General features: G+C 49.0%; 3 protein-coding genes across 4 annotated transcripts in view; all 3 read right to left on the bottom strand.

The window, feature by feature from the left end:
* The window catches only part of LOC118080233 (zinc finger protein 665-like), a 33,524-nt gene extending 33,006 nt beyond the window's left edge, over positions 1 to 518 (bottom strand). The window contains exon 1 of the mRNA XM_060270920.1: positions 455 to 518. The gene's annotated coding sequence lies outside the window, so the exon portion shown is untranslated. The remainder of the gene's footprint in view (positions 1 to 454) is intronic.
* Positions 519 to 6,514: 5,996 nt separating this feature from the next.
* On the bottom strand, positions 6,515 to 7,832 carry LOC132591119 (uncharacterized). The gene is made up of 2 exons (XM_060270807.1): positions 7,008 to 7,832; positions 6,515 to 6,589 (listed from the first exon to the last, which is right to left on the bottom strand). Exons 1-2 carry the CDS (start codon positions 7,815 to 7,817, stop codon positions 6,542 to 6,544), a joined length of 858 nt encoding a protein of 285 aa, XP_060126790.1. The 5' UTR covers positions 7,818 to 7,832; the 3' UTR covers positions 6,515 to 6,541.
* A 4,940-nt stretch (positions 7,833 to 12,772) lies between these two features.
* On the bottom strand, positions 12,773 to 21,573 carry LOC118080232 (zinc finger protein 397-like). 2 transcript variants are annotated; one of them, XM_060270668.1, is made up of 5 exons: positions 21,505 to 21,573; positions 19,534 to 20,506; positions 18,811 to 18,928; positions 17,135 to 17,617; positions 12,773 to 13,891 (listed from the first exon to the last, which is right to left on the bottom strand). In XM_060270668.1, exons 2-5 carry the CDS (start codon positions 20,269 to 20,271, stop codon positions 13,278 to 13,280), a joined length of 1,953 nt encoding a protein of 650 aa, XP_060126651.1. In that variant the 5' UTR covers positions 20,272 to 20,506; positions 21,505 to 21,573; the 3' UTR covers positions 12,773 to 13,277. The 2 variants fall into 2 exon arrangements, with proteins under 2 accessions (XP_060126651.1, XP_060126650.1); XM_060270667.1 differs by lacking the exon at positions 21,505 to 21,573 and having other exon boundaries at positions 19,534 to 20,819.
* Positions 21,574 to 22,522: the final 949 nt, after the last annotated feature.

Here is a 22,522-nt window from a genome sequence, read left to right as displayed (position 1 = left end):
TTTAATGTCTGATGTTTTATTGCGTTTTTAATATACTGTTGGGAATTGCCCAGAGTGGCTGGGGAAACCCAGTTAAATGGGCGGGGTATGAATGAATAAAACCATAATAATAATTCCTCTTGCTCATCCCTGGCTGGCAGGAGACTCTCCTGACTCCCTGTTTACTCCATGCCATTCCTCCCTATTTCTTCCCATGCGGTCTTTGCTGGGCGATACTTCTGGTTTCTCTGGAGAGAGGAGCGTGAGAAAAGGCCGCAGGATGAGGCCAGAGGCCGGTAAAGGCCGGCCATCCAGCAGCGTCGCTTGTGCGTCCCTCTTCCCCTCCCAGGAGAAGACATTTCCCTGTCAGCTCTTAGTTCCCCCCAGGAGAACTCCATCCCTTTTGCGCCTCTTCCTCCCGGCGTGCCCCTCCATTCCGCCCCTGGATCGGCCGACTCCCCCCCCCCCCCGTTACCCGCTTGAAGGGAGGACAGCCGCCGACAGGCCCAAAATCTCCCCGGGGAAGCGGAAGCTCCTCCTCTCTCTCCAGTCTTCTCTTCCGCTCTAGGAATCGAAGCTCTGGCGCCTCTGTTAACCGCTTAGGAGCCGCAGGGCAGGGAGGGAAGAGAGGCGTCCGGCTGGTTGCCGGCTCTGAAGCAGGAGGTGGAAGCCCTGCAGGATCAGGCCAGCGGCGCCCCCAGGACAGGATTCCCCCCCCCCGCAGGTGCTCCAAGCATAGCTGCCAAGTTATCCCTTTTTTTTAAGGGATTTTCCCTTATGCTGAATAGGCTTCCTTGCGAGAAAAGGGAAAACTTGGCAGCTATGGCTCCAAGCAAGATCCGAGTTCAAGAGCAGCTTTATCCTCACCTTTATAATTTATAAAATTATTTAAAATATCCTTCCAGTAGCACCTTAGAGACCAACTAAATTTGTCATAGGTGTGAGCTTTCGTGTGCATGCACACTTCTTCAGATACACTTCTTTAGATCTGAAGAAGTGTGCATGCACACGAGAGCTCATACCTATGACAAACCTAGTTGGTCTCTAAGGTGCTACTGGAAGGATTTTTAAAATTTTGTTTTGACTACATCAGACCAACGGCTACCTACCTTTAGAATTATATTTATTTATATTCCGTCTTTTTCCAAGAGTCAAGGCAGCTTATAAAGGGGTTGCCATAGTTACAAATTCTAAAAGCAGGCGGCATTAAGAGAGGAACTGCAAACGTTTCAAAGATCCTGGCTGAAATCAGAATTAGAAAAAAATTAAAGATGCACTTATTTTGTGAAATCAGCTGAGAAGAGAGGTCCAGCGGCTGTAAAAAGATGTGTGTTTTTAATATGTTCAAATGGCCTGACAGAATCTCAAGTTTGGATCAGCTATTTCAGATCAAACCAAATCCCTTCCAAGTGTGCCTCCCTTCTATGCATGTTTGACCTCTCAAGGTTTACATCCCACCCAAGCTCTTCCCTCTAGTCTTCTTCCCCTGCTTCAGGCATCAGAAACATGTGAGTCTCTCATCAGCTGCAGCCGGTATAGTCAAGCCATAGATAATTTTTTATTAATTTTACTCGATAGACGTTTATCTATGAAATCACAAGATAACAAAGGAATACAGGTCTTTGAATTGTCCAAATTAATTAGAGAAAGAAGAAGAAGGGGATATACAGAGATATCGGAGTCCATTCTAACTGTTGTTCTTTTTCAGAGAGTTCATCTAAAGCGGCTGGTAGTTCTAAAAGTATTGAGGCCTCTTTCAGTTACATATTGCTCCATGTACTTGCACCCAGACTGTGCAAGAGTCATTCGAGGCCCAAAGTGGTGGCTCAAGTGGTGCTTGTGGAATCCTCTCCCCAGGGAGGCTCGCATGGCACCATCTTTACCTATTCTGGGCGCCCATTTTAGTTATGATGACCCTCAACCTGAAGGGCTTTTAAGTACTTGTGGGCTCTCCTAGCAAGGCAGGTTGCTTGTATTCGTGAAGATGTGTTTCATACGTTCCCATCAGTTTGATTGCTGTAATTGGTATTGATGTTTATGCAGTGTTCTAAGTTGCCTTGAATCACTTTTGTGAGCAAAGTGACTAGTTTATATCAATAAAGATGATTGTTCTAATCCCTCACTGGGGTTGCTGATGGAAGATGACAGGAGCAACAACCAGAGGGCTGTTGTTTCCCCATCCCAGAATTAGGAGAAGAGGGGAAAGGCCTCTGGACCAAGGATGATGAACCTGTGGGTCTCCAGATATTCTCGGACTACAGCTTCCACCATCCCTGACCCATTCACCACACTGTCTGAGGCTGATGTGGGTTGAATTCCAACAAGCCTGGTGGGCCATGTGCTACCCAGACCTACTGCAGCCCACAGACAACCCCCCCTTTCCTAGGTCCTCATGTCTTTATTGGCCAGCTACTGCCTCTTTCCCCCTAGTTCTCCACCTTCTCTTTCTCCTTAGATGCTTTTTCCTTCCTCTCTCTCTTCCAACCGTCTGTAGAGTGTCTTACTGCTATTATACCTCACCTCCCCACCCTATCAAGCAATAAGCAGCCGGCTTGCTGCACCCATCTATAACACATGCACCCCCTTCAGCCAATCAATTGAAATCGAACGAGGAGCATCTTCAGAACAGAGGCTTTCCCATGCTTGGGCCAATGTTACGAGTTCTTCCTTTTTCCTTCCGGGGGTTGGGCCCTTCTACATTTCCTCAGAGCCTGAAGGGGGGGTCGTTCCCCCGATAGGAACCTTTATAGGGTCTCTCACTTTTACGGGCTCCTTCGTGAGCAGCGACACAGGAGCTGCCGCCCATGTTTGTCGCGCGGGCTGCCCGGTTGTGCTTCGTCTTCTCCCCTGTGTGAGTTCTCTCGTGCTCTGTCCGGTTGTAGCTCTGGCTGAAGCTCCGCCAGCAGTACGAACACTTGAACGGCCTCTCCCCGGTGTGCAGCCGCCGGTGCCTGGCGAGCTTTGACTTGCTGAGGAATTTCTTCCCGCAGTCGAGGCACTCGTAGAGCTTCTCTCCAATGTGGAGCCTCTGATGCGTGTTGAGGCTCCGCTGGTGTGTGAAGCTCTTCCCGCACGCGGTGCAGCGGAAGGGCATCTCCGCCGTGTGTAGCCGCTCTCGCCTGCAGTGGCCTGGCGCACCAAGCTTGAAAGCTCTCTCAGGAAGCGAGGCAAATGTCTTTTGTTTGGGCCGTGGCAGTGTTTTGCTGGGGGCCTTTTCCTCTGCCCCACAGGTAGTGGATTGGCCTGTCCTTCTCTTCAGGGCATTTCCTTCCTGCCACTTCCTGCGCTGACCCTCAGAGGCCTCCCTGCTTTTTTCAGCCCGAGCCACTGTGTTCTCCGTCGCCAATCTTGAAACGACTGTTATCGGTTCAGGTTGCTCCACCCCGGTGATTCTCTTCGTTCTCACTCTCGGGCCAGTAACCTGTTAGAGTTGAAAGAAGGGAGTGGAGTCAAGATGCTGCTGCTGGGCACATGGAAAGGGAGGAGATGAGAAGAGCCCCGCAGGGTCAGACCAAAGTCCTATCTAGCCCAGCTTCCTGTTTCCCATTATGCTCAGCTCACAAGGAGGGCATGAGGAAAACAGCCCTTCCTCCTGCTGTATGTCCCCAAGAGCTGGTATTTAGAGGTATACTACCTCTGAGACTGGAGGTTCTACTGCACTGTTGCAGCTAATAGATATTGAGAGACCTCTCACTGGTAATTTTCTCTCACCCTCTGGACCAGGAGGTGAGGAGCCCTTGTCAATCCAAGGTCTATGGTCTCCTCTGGGCAACCTTCCATGTCCCACATGCCATTGGTGGGTGGGGCCAAAGGCAGAAGTGGGTGGAGTAATTGATACAAAATTTATTTTTTATGGGAAGCGAAGTTTCTACCTGTACTCTCACACACCCCTCTGTCCTCTGTCCAGACGAGCAAGCAGGCATCCTTATCAGGGTTCTAGGACAAAGCCCATCTACGCAAAAATGTCTGAGTGTATAAAACAAGGCTGGAAAGGGATGAGGCCTGTGGAAGGTCCCAAGGGCTAGATAGAGATGCTTGGAGGACTGCCCTCCAACCCTGAGTTACAGGGCGAGGTGTGTATGTGGCCTGTCTAGTTCAGCATTCTGATCAACAGAAGTATAGTGTCCAGGTAAAGGGACGTAATAGTACCACTCTATTCTTAAAAAAGGATGCGGGTGGCGCTGTGGGTTAAACCACAGAGCCTAGGGCTTGCTGATCAGAAGGTCGGCGGTGAGCTCCCATTGCTCGGTTCCTGCTCCTGCCAACCTAGCAGTTCGAAAGCAGTTCAAAGTGCAAGTAGATAAATAGTTACCACTACAGCGGGAAGGTAAACGGCGTTTCTGTGTGCTGCTCTGGTTTGCCAGAAGTGGCTTTGTCATGCTGGCCATATGACCTGGAAGCTGTACACCGGCTCCCTCGGCCAATAACACGAGATGAGCGCCGCAACCCAGAGTCAGTCACGAATGGACCTAATGGTCAGGGGTCCCTTTACCTTTACCTTTATTCTGTCTTGGTCAGATCACACTTGGAATACTGTGTCCAATTTTGAGCACCACAATTTATGAAGGACGTTGATAAGCTGCAACGTGTGCAGAGGAGGGCAACCAGGATGATCAAGGGTCTGGAAACTAAGCCTTACAAGGAGCACTTGAAGGAATTGGGTTTAGCCTGGAAAAGAGGAGACTAAGAAGAGATGTGATAGCCATCTTCAAATACTTTAAGGGAGCAAGCTTGTTTTCTCCTGTTCCAGAGGGTAGGACTCGAAACCATGGCTTCAAGTTACAAGAAAGGAGATTCCGACTAAGCATATGGAAAAACTTTCTGATAATAATAGCCGTTCAACAGTGGAATCGTCTCCCTCGGGGGGTTGTGGACTCTCCTTCTATGTGGATTCTCTGATGACAGTTAATATTTGACCTGCGGCTGAACCTCTGCCCTGTAATGCAAGCCGCTGTACAGCTTTTCTCCTGTGTGTATTCTCTAATGTTCAGTGAAGTTTGACCTGTGACTGTGCAGGTGTTTTGTCTCTTACCGGTCTGCGTCACCTGGTGGCCTGGGGCTTGGCAGAGCTCCTTGGAGCCTCCTGCACATGGAATGGATTCGACTGCTCCTGCTCTGGGGAGGCTGTTCTGCTGCCACCGAGGGCTACGCCAACTCTCTGAGGCCTTTTCACGAAGCGGAGGAACATTTTCTCCTCTCCCGGCAGACTCTCTCTCGCGTGGCCTTAATCGGGTGGAATTTTCCGGCCCACATTTCTCCACCTCCTTGATACACACCCCTCTTTCGTCTGTGGAGAAACGAGAAAATGAAATACAGAAAGTCATTCCCTGGGCACACAGGGGATGCTTTTCCCCAACGAATTTTCCACCATGAACCTAAGTTTAATTTCCTGGACGGGTCCAGAAGTTTGGAAAGAAAACCACAAAAAGCAGCCTTACACCTTTCGGCCCAACTAGGCTAGAATTACTTAGGCAACTAGCAGCTGCCCAGGGGCCAAATTCAGCCTTCCAAGTCTCTCTGTCTGGAACTCTCCCAAGGCCACAACCTCTCACTAGCCTGGCATGGCCCCCTGGATAAGGTTCATGAAGTGCTTTGAACCCTAGACATGACTATAAAAATGTTGAGAACATGAGGAGAGCCTACAGCCAGATGAAGTCAAAGCCATCTAGTCCAGCATCCTGTCATCACCATGGCCAACCAGATAGATGTCCCAACAGAAAACCCAAAAGTATGTTTACACATCCAATATTTCCTTCCCTTAGCAAAGACAATCAAGAAGTCAGTTGTTATTGGATCAACCAAAAGACACAGGGGAGAGGAGATAGAGAGAAAAACAGCGGAAATAATATTTGTCGTTCTTTTTTTGGCTATACTGCCATTTAAGCTCAGTCTTTCTCTAAACGTACTATAGTATTGATGCTAATTGCTTTGTTTGTGTAATTGTTGTTATTGATATTCAGGAGCTTTCCCCATTTTGAATACTGTGTTGATTGGGATTATATGTGACTTGTTCCGTCCTACTTCTAATGGCTTTTACCCCAAGCAGAGCAGAAAAATGAAAGAACACTACTGAAAATAGCCTTGGCCAATTGCAAAAGCCCTCTCAGAAGCCAGCTTTCATCCGGCACCAGAAAGTAGACAGTGACGGGCCTAGGTGGTCCTCTCCAGGGTTGGCATTCCTTGGACCTGGGGCCAACACAGAGAAGGTTATCCTCCTGGGTTATGCCTGCCCACTTCAGTCAGCAAGGGCCTCAGCCACTGAATGGTGCATACAACATATGGCCACATGAGGGAATTTAACCAAGACACCAGAGAGCCACACGGCATCTCAACTCACCCAGTGAGCCGAAGTCTCCTCCATCCACCTCCAGCTTAGCCTCCACCTCCTCAGATGGGATCTGCTTCTGGAAATGAGCAGAGAACATCCCTTTCAGCAGGGAGATGCAAGTGCTGGAAAGGGCAGACATCTTGGGAAGGGGAAGACAAGTCTCCACCAATCCACTCCCAAGGAGTGAATGAACTGCTTCCTCTTGACCTCTCTCAGGCCAGGGAAGGACTTGAATTACTGAGATGATTTATAGACCACATTTTGCACAGGCCACAGAATGCTCTGTAATAAAAACAAGGAGATAAGAATACAAAAAGATAACACAGAATGTTAGAAATAGACAAAAATGAAATGAAATGAAAACACTATTACAACATGGCTTTCATCCCCAAAGAATATTGGGAATGGTAGTTTGTTAAGGGGGCTGAGTTTTGCATGGAGACCCCTATTCCGCTCACAGAGCTAAAATTTCCAAAAAATGCTCGTGAGGAGGATTTGATTGTTAAACCACTCTGGGAACTACAGCTCCGTAAGAGGAAAGGGGTTTCCACACAAATCTCAGCCCCCTTAAACCATGCACCTCTTTGCGGGTGTTTTGGAGGAATGTCACGGGCTGTTTGCACAATGCAGTAGGGTCACTCTGACATCACACAGCTGCCACATTGATACCAGATCATCTCAGGCTAAAAAATGGCCTCACCTTTCCCCGCTTTTGCGTTTCCTCTTGCAGGAACCCCTCAGCCAGGGCCACCGCCTGGGAGCAGGTCTCCGGCCCGCACTCCCTCACCCAGCTCTGGATCTCCGCCGGCAGGACGGTCAGGAACTGCTCCAGGATCAGCAGCTCCAGGATCTGCTCCTTCGTGTACCTCTCGACTTTCAGCCACCGGGAACAAAGCTCCTGGAGCCGGCTGTAGGCCCCCCTAGGCCCTTCAGCCTCCTGGTAGCAGAAGCCCCGGAAGTGCTGGCGCACCTTCTCCCTCCTCGTGGCCTCTTCTCGCAAGATGGCCGCCTTCACTTTCCCATAATCCTCCTTGTCTCTAGCACTCAGGCTGCTGAAGGCCCATTCGGCTTCTCCACTGAGGGCCGGCAGGAGTTGGGCCGCCCACTCTTCCTTGGGCCACCGGCAGGCTTCAGCCACTTTCTCGAAGGAGGCCAGGAAAGATTTTGTGTCATCCCATGGGGACGGCTCCTCTGGCAATGGTGCGGTTCCCTGTTGAGACTGTTGGGACTCCACCATCTTCAAGAAGTCCTGCCACTGAGATTCACACTGCTGGTGCAGCACATCTCCTGGTTCCTGTTTAACCTGTTGCGCTGGTGCCCTTTGAACAAATCCCCTGATTCTCCCTTCAGAGAGCACTGTCGAGGACTTTCCTTCATCTACCTCCTTGTCCCCCGCTTTGGGAATTGCTGGGCCATGCTCCTGAATTTCGAACCCCGGCTGCATCCACTTCTCCAGGGCTGCCTGGAACTGGAGGCTGAATCCCACTGTGGGAATCTGTTCGGCAGCCATTTTGTTTCCAGCAAAGGGCCCTCGTGTCCCAGTGCAGAAAATGGCGCTTCTTGGATTGCGAAGTAGCTTTCTGCTCTTTTGTCGGTCTCTAGAAGAGGGCTATAGTGCTTGAGACTGACGTTAACGGGACCCCCCTTGAAAAGAGAAAACAGGGTTTCAGGAGCCGAGAAAGAAAATGCACTGTGGTTGGGAACCTGTGGCCATCCTGATGTCACTAGACCATAAGTGCCATAATAATAATAATAATAATAATAATAATAATAATAATAATAATATATTTATACCCCGCCCATCTGGCTGGGTTCCCCCAGCCACTCTGGGCGGCTTCCAACAAAATACTAAAATACAGAAATCCATCAAACATTAAAAGCTTCCCTAAACAGGGCTGCCTTGAGATGCCTTCTAAAAGTCTGGTAATTGTTGTTCTCTTTGACCTCTGGTGGGAGGGCGTTCCACAGGGCGGGCGCCACTACCGAAAAGGCCCTCTGCCTGGTTCCCTGTAGCTTTGCTTCTCGCAGTGAGGGAACCGCCAGAAGGCCCTCGGAGCTGGACCTCAGTGTCTGGGCTGAACGATGGGGGTGGAGACGCTCCTTCGGGTATACAGGACCGAGGCCGTTTAGGGCTTTAAAGGTCAGCACCAACACTTTGAATTGTGCTTGGAAACGTACTGGCCACGCTGGCTGGAGCTGACGGGAGTTCGAGTCTCCCAAAACACATGGACACACGCAGCAGGTTCCCCATCCCTGAAATACACAAATCCAAAGGGCCAGCCCTACCATTGGGTTTCTTAATTCATTTGTGATCCTATTGTTTTGACTGTAAGAAAATCCTGTAAGCGGCTTGAATGTTCCAAAAATAAAAGCAAACACGTGGGATTTGAACTCGTTTCTCTGACACCAGATACCCAGAGCAGAGAAAGCACAGAGCCTTGCGTGGGGAGTGGCCATCCTGAAATTTAAATCATTTCCCTGGATAGCCAATGTGGTGTGTGGTGTGGTTAAATGTCTGGACTAGGACCTCATTAACCAGGGTTCGAATCCCCACTCTGCCATGGAGCTCACTATGGTGACCTTGGGCCAGCCAGTGCCTCCCAGCCTAGCCTGCCTCACAGGGTTGTTATGAGGATAAAATGGGGAAGAGGAAAATTAGGTGTGCCACCTCCAGCTCCTTGGGGAAATGTAACTAATAAACAACAACAATATAGTAAGTCAAACATGAAACCTGGTAAACATTTCTCTCTGCACTTTTTCCAAATCAGTTAAAAAAAAAAAACAACAACAACAACAGAGGCTCCACATTCCCAACACTCATACACACATTTACTGGGGAAAAGACACTGTGATTGCAGTCAATGGGGCTTACTCCCATCCCATGCAAGCCTACAAGGGAATTGAAAGCTTAGCGGTCTTCCCTCCCCCAAGAACACCTCTGATCTCCCTCCCAGCAACCTGACATTCACCTGACACTGCCCTGGAGGAGGACTCTGCAGCTGCAAAACGACCACTTCAGTCCAGGAGAGATGATGTATACATACATATACAGTATATTTATACTGTATATATTTAAAGCTGTTTCTGTGGGCGGGATCAGAGGAGGAAGGGGTTTGCCTACATTATTTGCATAGACATTTAAAAAACAAACAAGCACCCAAACACCCTCTCATCTCTGATTACTTGTGCTCTGTTTTGTTTGTTTTACCTTTCTGAAGTTCAGATTCACCTCCTGTACAAAACGGGCTTTTCTTTTTCTTCTCCTGCCCCCGATTTCTATTTTCTACATAAATTTGCACACGCAGGTGGTGGTGCTTAAAACCGGTACCATCTTCTTCGTTTTTTTAGTCTCGCAAAGGCTCCTGGGAAATGTAGTTCTCTGCTAAGAAGAAAATTCTAGGCGGGGGGTGGGGTGGGATGGGGGGGAACTAGTTTTTAAGAAAAAAATACACACACACGCACAGTTGTGGTCTAGCTTCCCTTCCCGATAAATGGCAAGGGCTCTTCAACGCTTGCTTTACTCAGAGTAGACCCACTGAAGTGAATGGGCACGCCACTAACTTAGATCCGTTGATTTCAATGGGTCTACCCTGCATTGGACTTTTTGTTGAATGCAACCCAGTGTACTTCTGGGAGCATATTTTTATTTGTTTCTAGAAGACTGCACTTGGAATACTGTGTACAGTTCTGGTCGCCTCAACTCAAAAAGGATATTGCACAGCTGAGAAAAAACAGGCAGCTCTCATGTAAGGAAAAGGCTGCAACGTTTGGGGCTTTTTAGTTTAGAGAAAAGGCAAGTAAAGGAGGGGAAAGGGCTATTGTGCCTGAATCTTGCTTGCTGGTATTCCACAGGCCGGCCCCTGTGAGAACAGGATGACAGACCAGATGAGCCTTTGGTCTGATCCAGAAGACTCCTCTTATGTTCTTAAACGATGAAATAATAAAATAATAAAATAATTTATTACTTATACCCTGCCCATCTGGCCAGGCCTCCCCAGCCACTCTAGGCAGCTACCAACACAATATTAAAAACTCATGGCAGGGTCCTTTCCAAATCTACTATTCTGTGATTCTCTGAAAATGTTTTGAACAAAAATGCTTTGTTTGTCTTCATATGCCTCCATGAGGGGTCTGGAGGGTGGCAACACAAAAACAGGTCCTTTTCTGCAGTGGCTCCCCATTTGTGGACAAGGGCTCTTCTGGCATTTTCGTTAGCTATCTTTAGGCGCTAGGCAAAAAGATTCCTCTTCTCCCAGGGGGATTACTGGTTTGTTTGTTGTTTTGTTTGTTACTATGTTTTGTGTTTTTGTGTTCTTATATGTAAAATGCCCTGTGATCCTCAGATGAAGGGTGTTTTTGAAATTTGATGAAGTAATAGATATACAATAATGCCTACTACAAAAACAAACAAAACCATTTTCCTTACAAAAGAGCAATTTATTTAAATCTATCACTATATGTTGCAGAAACGTTCTGGTCATTGAGGCAGTCCCTAAGAAGGTTACATTCTCTATTTGTGGGATTTGTGACAACCATTGCGGGTTTGCTTTTATTTTTTATAAACAATATTTTATTAAAATGCCCTCTAGTTCTGATATTCCAGTGTGTACGTGCCAATGCTTTCATAGCCCAAATGAAACGGCAGACCCGCAAGATGAAAGAAGTACCAAAAAGTACCAAAAATACAGGAAAAAAATTTGGAGGAAAATTGCAGAGCCCAATAAGGACAACTGGGGAATGGGGGAGATAACTGGTTGGAGGGCCGTGAATCTTGAACAGATACAATTCACTCTGTAACAATTTGCTAGACACAAACACAGCACTTTCCAGGTGCTATTGGACTCCAATTCCCATCAGCACCCGAGGGCCAGCATGGCCAATAGTCATAGGGGATGATGGGAATTGGAGTCCAGCAACCTCCAGAAGACCCCCCCAAAAGTTCCCCCTATCCCTGCTCTAAAGGGGGGGGGGCATCCTTGCTTAACATTTTCCATGCTGACATTTCAGCTTATACACAAACCCTGTAAATATGGCCACACGTTACTAGTCAATGAACGCAGCCCGATCCTGCGCAGACTGGCTTCCCATTTTTCATTGAAATACCGGGTTTATATCCCTTCAATTTCCCACTCAGTAAGGAGAGAGAGAGAGAGAAATTACTCAACTGGTGCTTCTCGTGAGGGAATACTCCAAATTCACGATTGCAAAGAATCAAGGGCAGGTGAAATGATCCCTATTCCAGCTCAAAGCTTTTCATTATCATATTCTAACGGAAACTGATTAGAGATGCTTACTGCGGCTCTGAACTGGACTGAAAATACTTTGTTTGCTTGCTTTCAAAATACTGATAATCTCTGGAACATTTATAGCCTGAGAAACAGGGGGCAGAGAGAGTATGTGCTATCCGTTGCTGTTGTTTATCTCTCTCTTCCTTGAGTGCCTGAAACTTTGTCTCCCTCGCCACAGGCAATCAGTCCTAACTGGCACATTCAGCTTCAGGGATGGGGAACAGATATTGCTAGACTACAACCCCCACTGCCCTTGACTTTGGGTCACATTGGCTAAGGGCAGCTGGAGTCCAGCAGTAAGTCCAGCAATAATGTAGCAAGAACCAAGTGTTTGGCACTTCTGTTTCATGGAGCCACATGGCTCTGCAAAGACAAAGCTCTCTTCAAACGCCCCAGACGTCATTTAGCTCGCCAGCGTTGTCTTCCCCCAGAGAATCCTGGGAAGTGTAGTTTGTTAAAGGTGATGGGCATTGTTAGGTGACCCCATATTCTCCCACACGGAGCGACAGTTCTCAGTGTGGTTTAACAATCAATCCATCTATCTTCACAGGGGAACTCTGGGGACTGCAGCCCTGTGAGGGGAACAGGAGCCTCCTAACAGCCCCCAGCACACTTAACAAACTACGTTTCCCAGGATTCTTTGGAAGGGAAACCAGGAGTGTTTCAAGCAGTATGATAATGCTTTAAATGCATAGCCCGGATGAGTCCAGAACTCCCATTACAGTCATACCTTGGAAGTCAAACGGAATCCGTTCTAGAAGTCCATTCGACTTCCAAAACGTTTGATAACCAAATCATGGCTTCTGATTGGCTGCAGGAAGCCACGGAAGCCCCGTCAGACATTTGGCTTCCAAAAGTATTTTGTCGGACATTCAGCTTCCAAAAGTATTTCACAAAGTGGAAGTGTGACTTCCAGGTTTGCAAGCGAGGAAGCGAAAAAATCCCAAGAACTCAGGCCAAAATGACAATTTACTAGATATGTGATTTTCAAGTCTTAAGTGAAATTTATTCCTTTTCCAGATGAGATGAAAACTCCAGGACAAGGCCCTGTATCGATAGTCTTCCTCAGCTAAACTCTTAAGAGTTTTAAGGTCGAAGAATATCAAAACAGGGCCTTGTCCTGGAGTTTTCATCTCATCTGGAAAAGGAATAAATTTCACTTGACTTGAAAATCACATATCTAGTAAATCAAAATCTTGGCCTGAATCCTTGGGATTTCTTCGCTTCCTTGCTTGCAAGTTCCACCAAGAACTCCAATTTCTTTACTTCCATGTTTGCGGCATTTGGGAGCCAAAACGTTTGACTTGCAAGGCGTCCGGGATCCAAGGTACAACTGTACTACTTATGATCCAGACCACGACACTCCTTGCGCTGATGTGAATGACATTTGCCATTTTATCCATCGCACGGAGCAACGGATGGATGCTCAGCTTGTTGTCTAAAACCCCTGGAACTTCCTCATGTGGATGTGAAACCCATTTTTAGCTGGGGACCTTTACCGTGGAGCACAAGCGGTCTGTCTTCAAGCTTTGGGATCTTGCGTTTTATCAACCTACAGTACAATGCATCTCTGCAGCAAACACCATCAAGGTCCCTCCAGACATGGATTGCAGGGGCGCACACAGCCTCACTTGTGTCTCCTGCCATCTAGACACGCACAGCTTTGAAGTTCCTCCCGGCCATCAGAAATGTGGCTTCTTATTTCCATGCGTCCTCTCGTGCCTGACGAGGTGCGTGGTCTGGCGGAACTTCCTCCCGCAGATGGGGCACGGATATGGCTTCTCTCCCGTGTGGATTCTCTGGTGTCTAAGAAGGTGCGACAGACAGTTGGAGTTGTGGCCGCACTCCAAACACCTGAACCAATTCGTCCTCTTGCGGCCATTAAGGCTCGGCTTGGGGCGGCTGCCCCCCTCGCACTTCGCACACCGATACGTTTTCTTCCCGGCGTCTGCCGTCTTTCCCTTGGACACCGCCGGGCTGAACTTCTTCCCGCAGTCCGAACACTTGTGCAGCCTCTCTCCCGTGTGAGCTTTCATGTGTCTGTTAAGGGAGGATCTGTGAACGAAGCTTTTCCCACAGATGGAGCACACCGGCCTTCCTGCTCCTTGCTGTCCCGCTTGTGGGATTGCGACTTTGAAGTAAAGCTCTTCTGCCATGGGCTTATCCCTCCAAGTCACTGTTGTTCTTCCTCCTTTCCTCTTTTCATCGTCTTGCTTCTCCTCTCCACACACTTCGTTTCCTTCCGACGGGACGCAAAGCAGCTCGCCGTCATCCTGAATCGTCCACACAGGGCCTGCTGGAATGAAAGTCAGAGAATCTGATGTTAATCCTTCACTGTTTTCAGGGAATTATTGTATTATTTTGAAATGCAGTAGAAATATGAGATGATTAGGATTCCTTCCAATCTCAAAGCATGGTGTGAGGGACAGGGGATATCGCGAAGTCCCTCCCCTCCTGAGTTCAAGCCCAGCACTGACCACAGGGGAAAGCAGAGGGAGCTCTGATTCCAGTGGGGAAGCAGGAAGTCGGGTCCGAGGCTCAGGCAAGGTAGCGGAGCCAGGGTCCCAGGTGGGACAGGAAGGGGCAAGTAAAGGGGGGAGACCTATCCCTCCAACGCCAGAATTACGCAGAAAGAGGAGGGGCAAGAGGATGGGTCTTCCGAGGCTTTTGTGCTGGGGAAAGACGCGCCAAAAGTCATTCGGAGGTTCTGATACCGACTGAACACATCACTCTGTGTAAATAGCAATGACTTTAGCACTGTAAATACGCAGCACCAATAAAAAAATAAAATGCAGAGCTGCGTAGCGTCGTTACTCTGAAGTAGCCTACTCCGGCCACTGTGACAGCAACCTCCGAATCTTTTTTGGGCTACTTTGGAGTTGCCGGGATGAGCGTGCCAGAGGCGGAGAAATGGCGGCAGCTCGCTGAACAAGCGCAAGAGGAGCTGCAGAAGCTGCATCTGCAGGCACAGGGAGAATTAAAGGCAGCAAAAGAAGAGACTAAGAAGGTCCAGGAAGAACGGCTACAACTTGTGGAACAGGTGAGAGCGCTTCAGGAAAGAGAGCAGCAATTAAGGGCGGTGGCGGTAGACCTCCAAAGCAAGCTAGATGCAGAGAAAGACAAGGCGGGAGGGGCTCCCCAAGTCCAAGTGCTGCCAGGAAGGAGAGCAGGGACCCTTGTAAGCAAGTTCAATGGAGACCCGAGGGAATATCATGGCTTTGAGACTGAGATCGTGTATGCTCTTGAGCTGCACCAGAATGAGTTCCCCGATGATGAGCACAGAGTAGCGTTTATTGTGGAACATCTGACCGGAGCAGCCAGGGAGTGGCTAAGACCGTTAATCGCAACCAAGAATCCTTGCATGAAAAATGTCCAACAATTTCTAGAAGGTTTGAGGACGATGTATTCGTCCGATAGTCATTTGGACCAGACTAAGGAGGAACTGCATAATTTACGCCAAGGAAATATGACAGTTCGCGCATATTGGGCGAAATTCACCATGCTGGTGCACAGACTGGGGTGGGTTTTGGAGTCGCCTCCTATGCAAGCTGCGTTTTACTTGGGTTTGCACGAGGAGGTGAAGGATGAACTCTCGAGAGGTCCAAAGCCCAGTACTATGGATCAGCTGAGCAAAGCGGCTCTGGCGGTGGGGGTGAGACAGGAATCCCGGTGGAACGACAAGCAAGCGACGCGCGCAAAGCGGGCTTGGTTCCCACGGTCGCAAGAGAAGCCACTCCCTCAACAACCCTTTCAAGCCACGCCTGGAGCCAGCCAGGACCAGGAGCCCATGCAGATTGATAGCGCGCGCGCGCGGGCTTTTCAAACCCCAGCGGCGCCAAGACGCAAGGAGGGAAGGGGCGGGAATTGCTTTCTCTGCAACTCACCCCAGCATCTCGTCAGAGACTGCCCACATCGCAGGGAGTGGCAAGGAAAGGCGGGAACGGTGGTGCCCTCCCCCACTGACGCAGCACCACAGCAGGGAAACGGGAAAGCCTGGCTGCAGGAGACAAGGGGCAGCAGCCAGGCACAGTCTGCAGACGAGGTATGGGTGTCACCAAGATCCACCCAGTCAGAGGCAGAAGCAGATTGGCAGCACATTTTTACCCCCACCAGCTCAGACGCCACGGACTTTTTGGGATTCCAGTCCTCCCAGGCGGAAGGGGGGGCCTCGCAGGACTGGGCGGAGGTGTTCACACCAACGGGCTCGGAAAGCACTGAGTTCCTAGGTTTCCAGTCGTCACCGACACCTGGGGGGGACCTGGGGAGGGGAGAAGGGGAGCTTGGAAGGGGGGTGGATGTGAGGGACAGGGGATATCGCGAAGTCCCTCCCCTCCTGAGTTCAAGCCCAGCACTGACCACAGGGGAAAGCAGAGGGAGCTCTGATTCCAGTGGGGAAGCAGGAAGTCGGGTCCGAGGCTCAGGCAAGGTAGCGGAGCCAGGGTCCCAGGTGGGACAGGAAGGGGCAAGTAAAGGGGGGAGACCTATCCCTCCAACGCCAGAATTACGCAGAAAGAGGAGGGGCAAGAGGATGGGTCTTCCGAGGCTTTTGTGCTGGGGAAAGACGCGCCAAAAGTCATTCGGAGGTTCTGATACCGACTGAACACATCACTCTGTGTAAATAGCAATGACTTTAGCACTGTAAATACGCAGCACCAATAAAAAAATAAAATGCAGAGCTGCGTAGCGTCGTTACTCTGAAGTAGCCTACTCCGGCCACTGTGACACATGGGAAGTCAGAAAAAAAAAATAATAATTTATAATTAGGCATAACATTGGGATTTGTTTGATTATTGGATAATTTGTATAACTTGGAATATATCATTTGCTTTGATTGGAAATGTTTAATAAATATTAATTTTTTTAAAAAAAGACAGAGAATCATAGAATTACCTCCTGCAATGCAGGGATTTTTAACCCAACATGGGGCTCAAATCCACGACCCTGGGATTAAGAGTCTCATGATCTGAGATGGGGAATTTTGCAGACAATTACACAGACAATCCTCACGTTTAGACCAAATTAATGGCCTTTTAGGCTTCCTCCACGTGAATAGTTCACTTTTTGAATAATAAGAATCATATGTCATTGGGGGGGGGCATCAGGATTTTAGAGATGCTTAGGTGGGGCATGGCCAAAAAAGGTTGGGAACCACTGACTTAAAAGAAGAATAGTCACTTGAGCCAGGGACAGTCCACATATATATTGGCCTATTCTGACCTGCTTTTCTTAAAACAGACTGCACAGAAAAAGCAATTTGGTTCCACAAAATTCATTCCGATTGTGCAGATAAAAGATAACAGATAGAATTCTACAGGGTGGGGTACTGGTGTGTGAAAACAGTCCAGATCCAAGCATCCCCAGATGGTGGAGACACCAGGCCTCTCTGCTTGGTCGCAAGTGGTTGAAAGCAAAATGCGCCTGGCGCCTGGCTAATTTTGAACACTGGTCCAAACCGAGCAGTGGCAGGGCAGGAAGGGTTAAGGACTACCAGGCTCACATTCGTGATCCAGTTCCCCACACCTGCTTTAAATTTACACACCTGCTGTTGTGATTCTGGGTGACTTTGCGGCTATTTCCCCCTCTTGGCCTCTTCGTCCAGCCGTCACCCCCTTTTCGTGAGCTCTCTGGTGACTCACGAGGCTGTCCCTCCGAGGGAAGCTCTGCCCACAAACTGCACACCAGTGGGACTTCTGTCCCGTGTGGATCTTCTGATGCCGAAAGAGATTTGCTCTCCGTGTGAAGCTATGTCCGCAGACTGTGCATATGTAGAGCTTGGGCTCTGTGGGTGTTATCTGGTTTTCAAGGCCTTGCCTCCGGGTCATGCTCCTCCTGGAGAATGTGCTCCTCCTCTCCTGTGTCCCCAGAGGTGGGACTGAGAGTTCAGGGAGCTGTTCACAAGCAGCCGCCGCCACAGATCTCTCCTGCCAGATTCCTTCATCCTGCTCCGCTGTACCTAGAACCCCGAAGTTGACCTCCAGCTCCTCTCTTCTCACATTGTTCTTGTCTGTCAGTTCATTGCCTCCTGGAACGGAAGGGGATTGGGGTAAGCAGGGAAAATGGGTGGGGGAAACCCCGCCCCAAATATCGTTGTCACCTGTCTCGAGACAATGGAGTGTGCCTCTGGGGGGTGAAGTAAAACGTTTCCGAGCACAATTCAAAGTGTTGGTGCTGACCTTTAAAGCCCTAAAGAGTCTCGGCCCAGTATGCCTGAAGGAGTTTTTCCACCCCATCGTTCTGCCCGGACACTGAGGTCCAGCGCCGAGGGCCTCCTGGCGGTTCCCTCGTTGCGAGAAGCGAAGCTACAGGGAATCCGGCAGAGGGCCTTCTTGGTAGTGGCGCCTGCCCTGTGGAACGCCCTCGCATCAGATGTCAAAGAGATAAATAACTACCTGACTTTTAGAACAGGCATCCCCAAACTTCGGCCCTCCAGATGTTTTGGACTACAATTCCCATCATCCCTGACAACTGGTCCTGTTAGATAGGGATCATGGGAGTTGTAGGCCAAAGCATCTGGAGGGCCGCAGTTTGTGGATGCCTGATTTAGAAGACATCTGAAGGCAGCCCTGTTTAGGGAAGTTTTTAACGTTTGATGTGGCTGGGGAAACCCAGCCAGATGGGCGGGGTATGAACAATAATTAATATTAATTATTATTATTATTTTGCACTAGCAGCACTGAAGTGACCTCTCTGGGGTGCAAGCCTGGGCAGTGTTATGGGGTTCCTGAGCTCCCCAGAGGACAAGACCTCTCTCTCAGCCTCGCTGAGGATAGCAGAGCAATACATTTGGCACCAGCTTGGCTGCAGAAGTGGCTGGAAGGAGGCGTACAAGGCACCATCCAACCATCTTAGGGAATGCACTCTGAATTTGTGTAGGATTTACTCCTTAGCCCTTTATTCTCCTGAAGATATCCCACAAGGCAGCAGAGTTTTCCTTCTGGGCTACCTTCCCTTCATTTCCCTCTACAGCACATGCAGAAACCACCTTCTTAATCACTGGACCCACTTTTGGTCTCGTCCACTCAATGCGCTGGAGCCTGTCTTCGTATGCAGGAGAAGTCCCTAATTCACCTAATTCTTCCAACTCTATGATTCTATGATTCTATATACAGATTTTAAAAAAAACAGCTGGCACAACTGCATATATGAAAACCAATTGTAAGGTAAGGAACGGCACTCACTGCCTCAGCACTGGAAATAGAGGGAGCTATTCCATACCTAGAAAGCCAGCATTCTGGCTGCTCTTCTTCTTCATCTCCTCTTCCTCACAGAATTCTGGTGCAGTCTCATCCCCTTCAGAGAGGGTCACAACCACTTCTGCCAAAGTTCCTCGAGCCTAGAACAGAGTGGAAAGAGAGAAGAGGCTAGCATCTCAAAGGATCTGTTCAAGGATCTCATTCCTCCATCCATGTTCTATTGCCAATTCTGCATCCCGCCAAAGCTTTTAGGAGAGAGGTGGGGAGCCTTCTATGCCTGGTGGGCCTGATCTTATCTGCCCACGCCTGTCAGGCGAAACCTGAAAGGGCAATCGCCTGCCATCACTGTGCACAGCCATGCACTGCTCTCTTAACCTCAAAAATCCAACAGCCCTGTGTGGCTCTCTGCAAAAGGGCTTTTAAACAGCCCTGTGTGAATTTTTGAACCTCCCATTTTCAAGGGCTCAAAAAGTAGCACAGGGATGAAGCAGCAGTTTCCACTGAAATGGCTGGTAAAATGAAAATAACCCCCTCCATTTCAACACATGTCCCACTGCCCATCATGGGAGCACTTCTTGCTCTAGCAAAGAACAATCGGGTGCTTGCCTTAAAGTTTCCCATTCTTCCTTTGAAGCCCCTCCATTATACATGACATCAAGTAGAGGGTGTGGGGGGTTGGCTTGCCCAAAATGGCCTTGCAGGCCAAATGGGGATGACCAGAGGTTCCCCAGCTCCTTCGCCTCACCTGTCCTTCCAAACCTTCAGCCTTTCGCTGTCTCATCAGGAAATCCTCAGCCAGGGCCACAGCCTGGGAACAGGTTGCAGGAGTACCATCTCGGACCCAGCTCTGCATTGCCGGTGGCAAGACCGCCAAGAACTGCTCCAGGATCACCAGCTCCAGCACCTGCTCCTTGGTGCGCCTCTCTGGCTTCAGCCACTCACGGCACAGCGCATGGAGTCGGTCGCAGGCCTCTTGGGGTCCCTCAGCCTCCTGGTAGCAGAAAAGCCGGAAGCGCTGGCGCTGTGTCTCTGTCATGGCGGCACCCTTGCTTGAGATCTCTTTGCCCACTTTGACGCTGTCTCCCCTTTCGCCAGAGTCCAGATCCTCTGAGGTTTTGTGAGCTCCTCCTTTGAGGCCTGGCCAAAGACCAGTCGCTACCTCTCCACAAGCTCCCAAATCAGCTACCGTTTCGGAAGGGACCAGGAAGGATTTGGTGACGTCCCAGCGCATGGTTTTTGGAGACTCTGGGCTCTCCTTGTGAGGGGTGTTCACCGCCTTCAGGAACTCCTGCCATTGGATTTCCCAGCTGTGGGCCAATCCCTCCTCAGCTTCCAGCCGCCCTGGTCTCGGCATGGCCCAACTGGCAAACTCTCCAATCGTCCCAACCTGGGCAACACAGAGAGTCCTTGCTCCATTCTTCATTGCTTCCAGATCCCCAGGATTAACCACGCCCACCTCAGCTGCTGCGCATTCTCCTGACATCTTTACCACAGACAAATCTTGAAAACAGTTCTCAAGCGCATAAGATTTTTTTTTAAAAAAAAGAAAAAACTGAGCCGCTTTCTGAAGGCAAGAAGCCAGCAAGGGATGCCTAGCCTTTGTGCTGGACTTTGTCCATTTCAGCTAGCTGATCTTGAAAGGAACAGGTGTGCAGAAAAACGAGGGGTTTGCACAGGAGCTACTAACAGCTTGCTCCTCTTGGAAACTCTGCTTCTCCCTAAAGAAAAAAAAAGAACTGTGAATCTGATCACACGCTTTCTGAACTTCCCCCCTGAAGAATCCTGAAAATTATAGTGTGTTAAGGGTGTTGGGAACTTTAGTTCTATGGGGTGAGGTATACCAAGTTGCCATAATTCTTCGACGGGGGGGGGGGGAGTGTATTTTAAATATACTGTGCATATGCAGGTTACAGGTAGGTAGCCATGTTGGTCTGGGTCGAAGTAAAATAAAAAAATTCCTTCAGTAGCACCTTAAAGACCAACTAAGTTTTTATTTTGGTATGAGCTTTCGTGTGCATGCACACTTCTTCAGATACACTTCTTCTTCAGGTATCTGAAGAAGTGTGCATGCACACGAAAGCTCATACCAAAATAAAAACTTAGTTGGTCTTTAAGGTGCTACTGAAGGAATTTTTTTATTGTGCATATGCAGCCACTGAAGCACAGCTGGTAAGGCAGTCTTCCTGCTTCTTTTGTAAAGAACTGGAGGAGGCTGGAGTTAATAGCCCATAAAAGCCCACCTAAGAATTAATATTTGCTTTTCCAAACAAAGAAAGCCCACCTAGTAAATTCAGAGCAGAGGTAGCATTCAAACTCGAGATCTTCCGGGATTCCACCCTTATCCCCACGCGCCCTCATAGTTCATCACCTCCGATTCACAGGCTTTTAAACCTGTTTAAAATTAATAAAATAAAATAAAATACAAACACCCCCGAGAGAAGCTGGGATTAGAAGCTTATTGCAAACGAACGGTGTAGTGTCCGGACGTTGAATTAAATAAGTAAGTCCTACAAATTCCACCCGCTTTCTCGCTCTAAGAACATAACTTTGGGGGTGGAGAGAGAGGAGGAAATCAGCTGCAAAGCTGTTTTACCATCCCACAAAACACACACACACACACCCCAAGAAATTTCTCCTCCGGCTTCTCAATACCTGCCCACCTTCTACTTCCACAAAAACTGATTTCCCTGCAAAGGAGCCTCTTTTTTGCACTTACTTGCTTCCCACGTGGCTGATGCCGACCAAAATAAGGACGAAGAAACTCTCCCGGCGGCTGGGAAAGGGGAGGAGCCTGCGTGGGGGCGTGTCAAGTCTGCGCGCGCGCGCCTGGATCCTGGGAGGACCAGCTTACTGCAGAAATCAGCAGCCCCGCCCACCCATCCCCCGTGGCCTCTCTAGGAATCCAAGGCTCTTAACCCCTGGGTGCCCGGAATGTGAGCTGTATTCGCTGAAACGAGGGGGTGGGTGGATTTTCCGCCCCCTTTCCTGCAAGGCGAGGGGCGGAGATCTAAAACAGGGGGGGGGTTGGGGGGAGGGGTTGCTGCAGCCCTCCAAATGTTGGCCAATGGGGGCTGGGGTGGTGGGACCTGGGGATCTGCAACATCTGGAATAAAAGCCCCACCCCCATCAACATTTGCTAAATGGTCAGAAGACTTAATCTAGGAAAAGCTGCCTTCGGCAGGTGGCGCCAAGAGAAGAAATATTTGGAATTGTTTGCATGAAGTGCATTTGCAGCGGGCTCTGTCGGAACCCATTCCCTTCCCCCTCCAGCTTCCCCCCCCCAATTTTTAGTTTTGAATGTATTTATTTTCACTGCAACAAGTGAATGTAAAAAAAATGTTTTTTTAAAAAACCCACATCAGGAGAGCTACAAGTTCCCCTATCCCTGTGATCAAGCGGTTTGAGCAATTCCTATGAGGAATATTATTATTATTATTATTATTATTATTATTAAGAGACCTGTAGGGTTGGAAGGGACCGCTACGGTCAGCTAGTCCAGCCCCCTGCAATGCAGGAATTGCAGCAAAATGATCCCTAGCAGATGCCCTGTTTAGGGAAGTTTTGAATGTTTGATGTTTCATTGTGTTTTAATATCCTGTTGGAAGCCACCCAGAGTGGCTGGGGAGGCCCGGCCAGATGGACAGGGTATAAGTAATAAATTTATTATTGTTGTTGTTTATTAAGTTTATAAAGCCCTTCATGAAAAGATCTCAGGGCGGTTCACAGAATAAAAT

This window comes from Zootoca vivipara, chromosome 2 (assembly GCF_963506605.1).
Source record: "Zootoca vivipara chromosome 2, rZooViv1.1, whole genome shotgun sequence".
NCBI lineage: Eukaryota > Metazoa > Chordata > Lepidosauria > Squamata > Lacertidae > Zootoca > Zootoca vivipara.
This window is presented reverse-complemented; position numbering and strand designations above follow the sequence as displayed.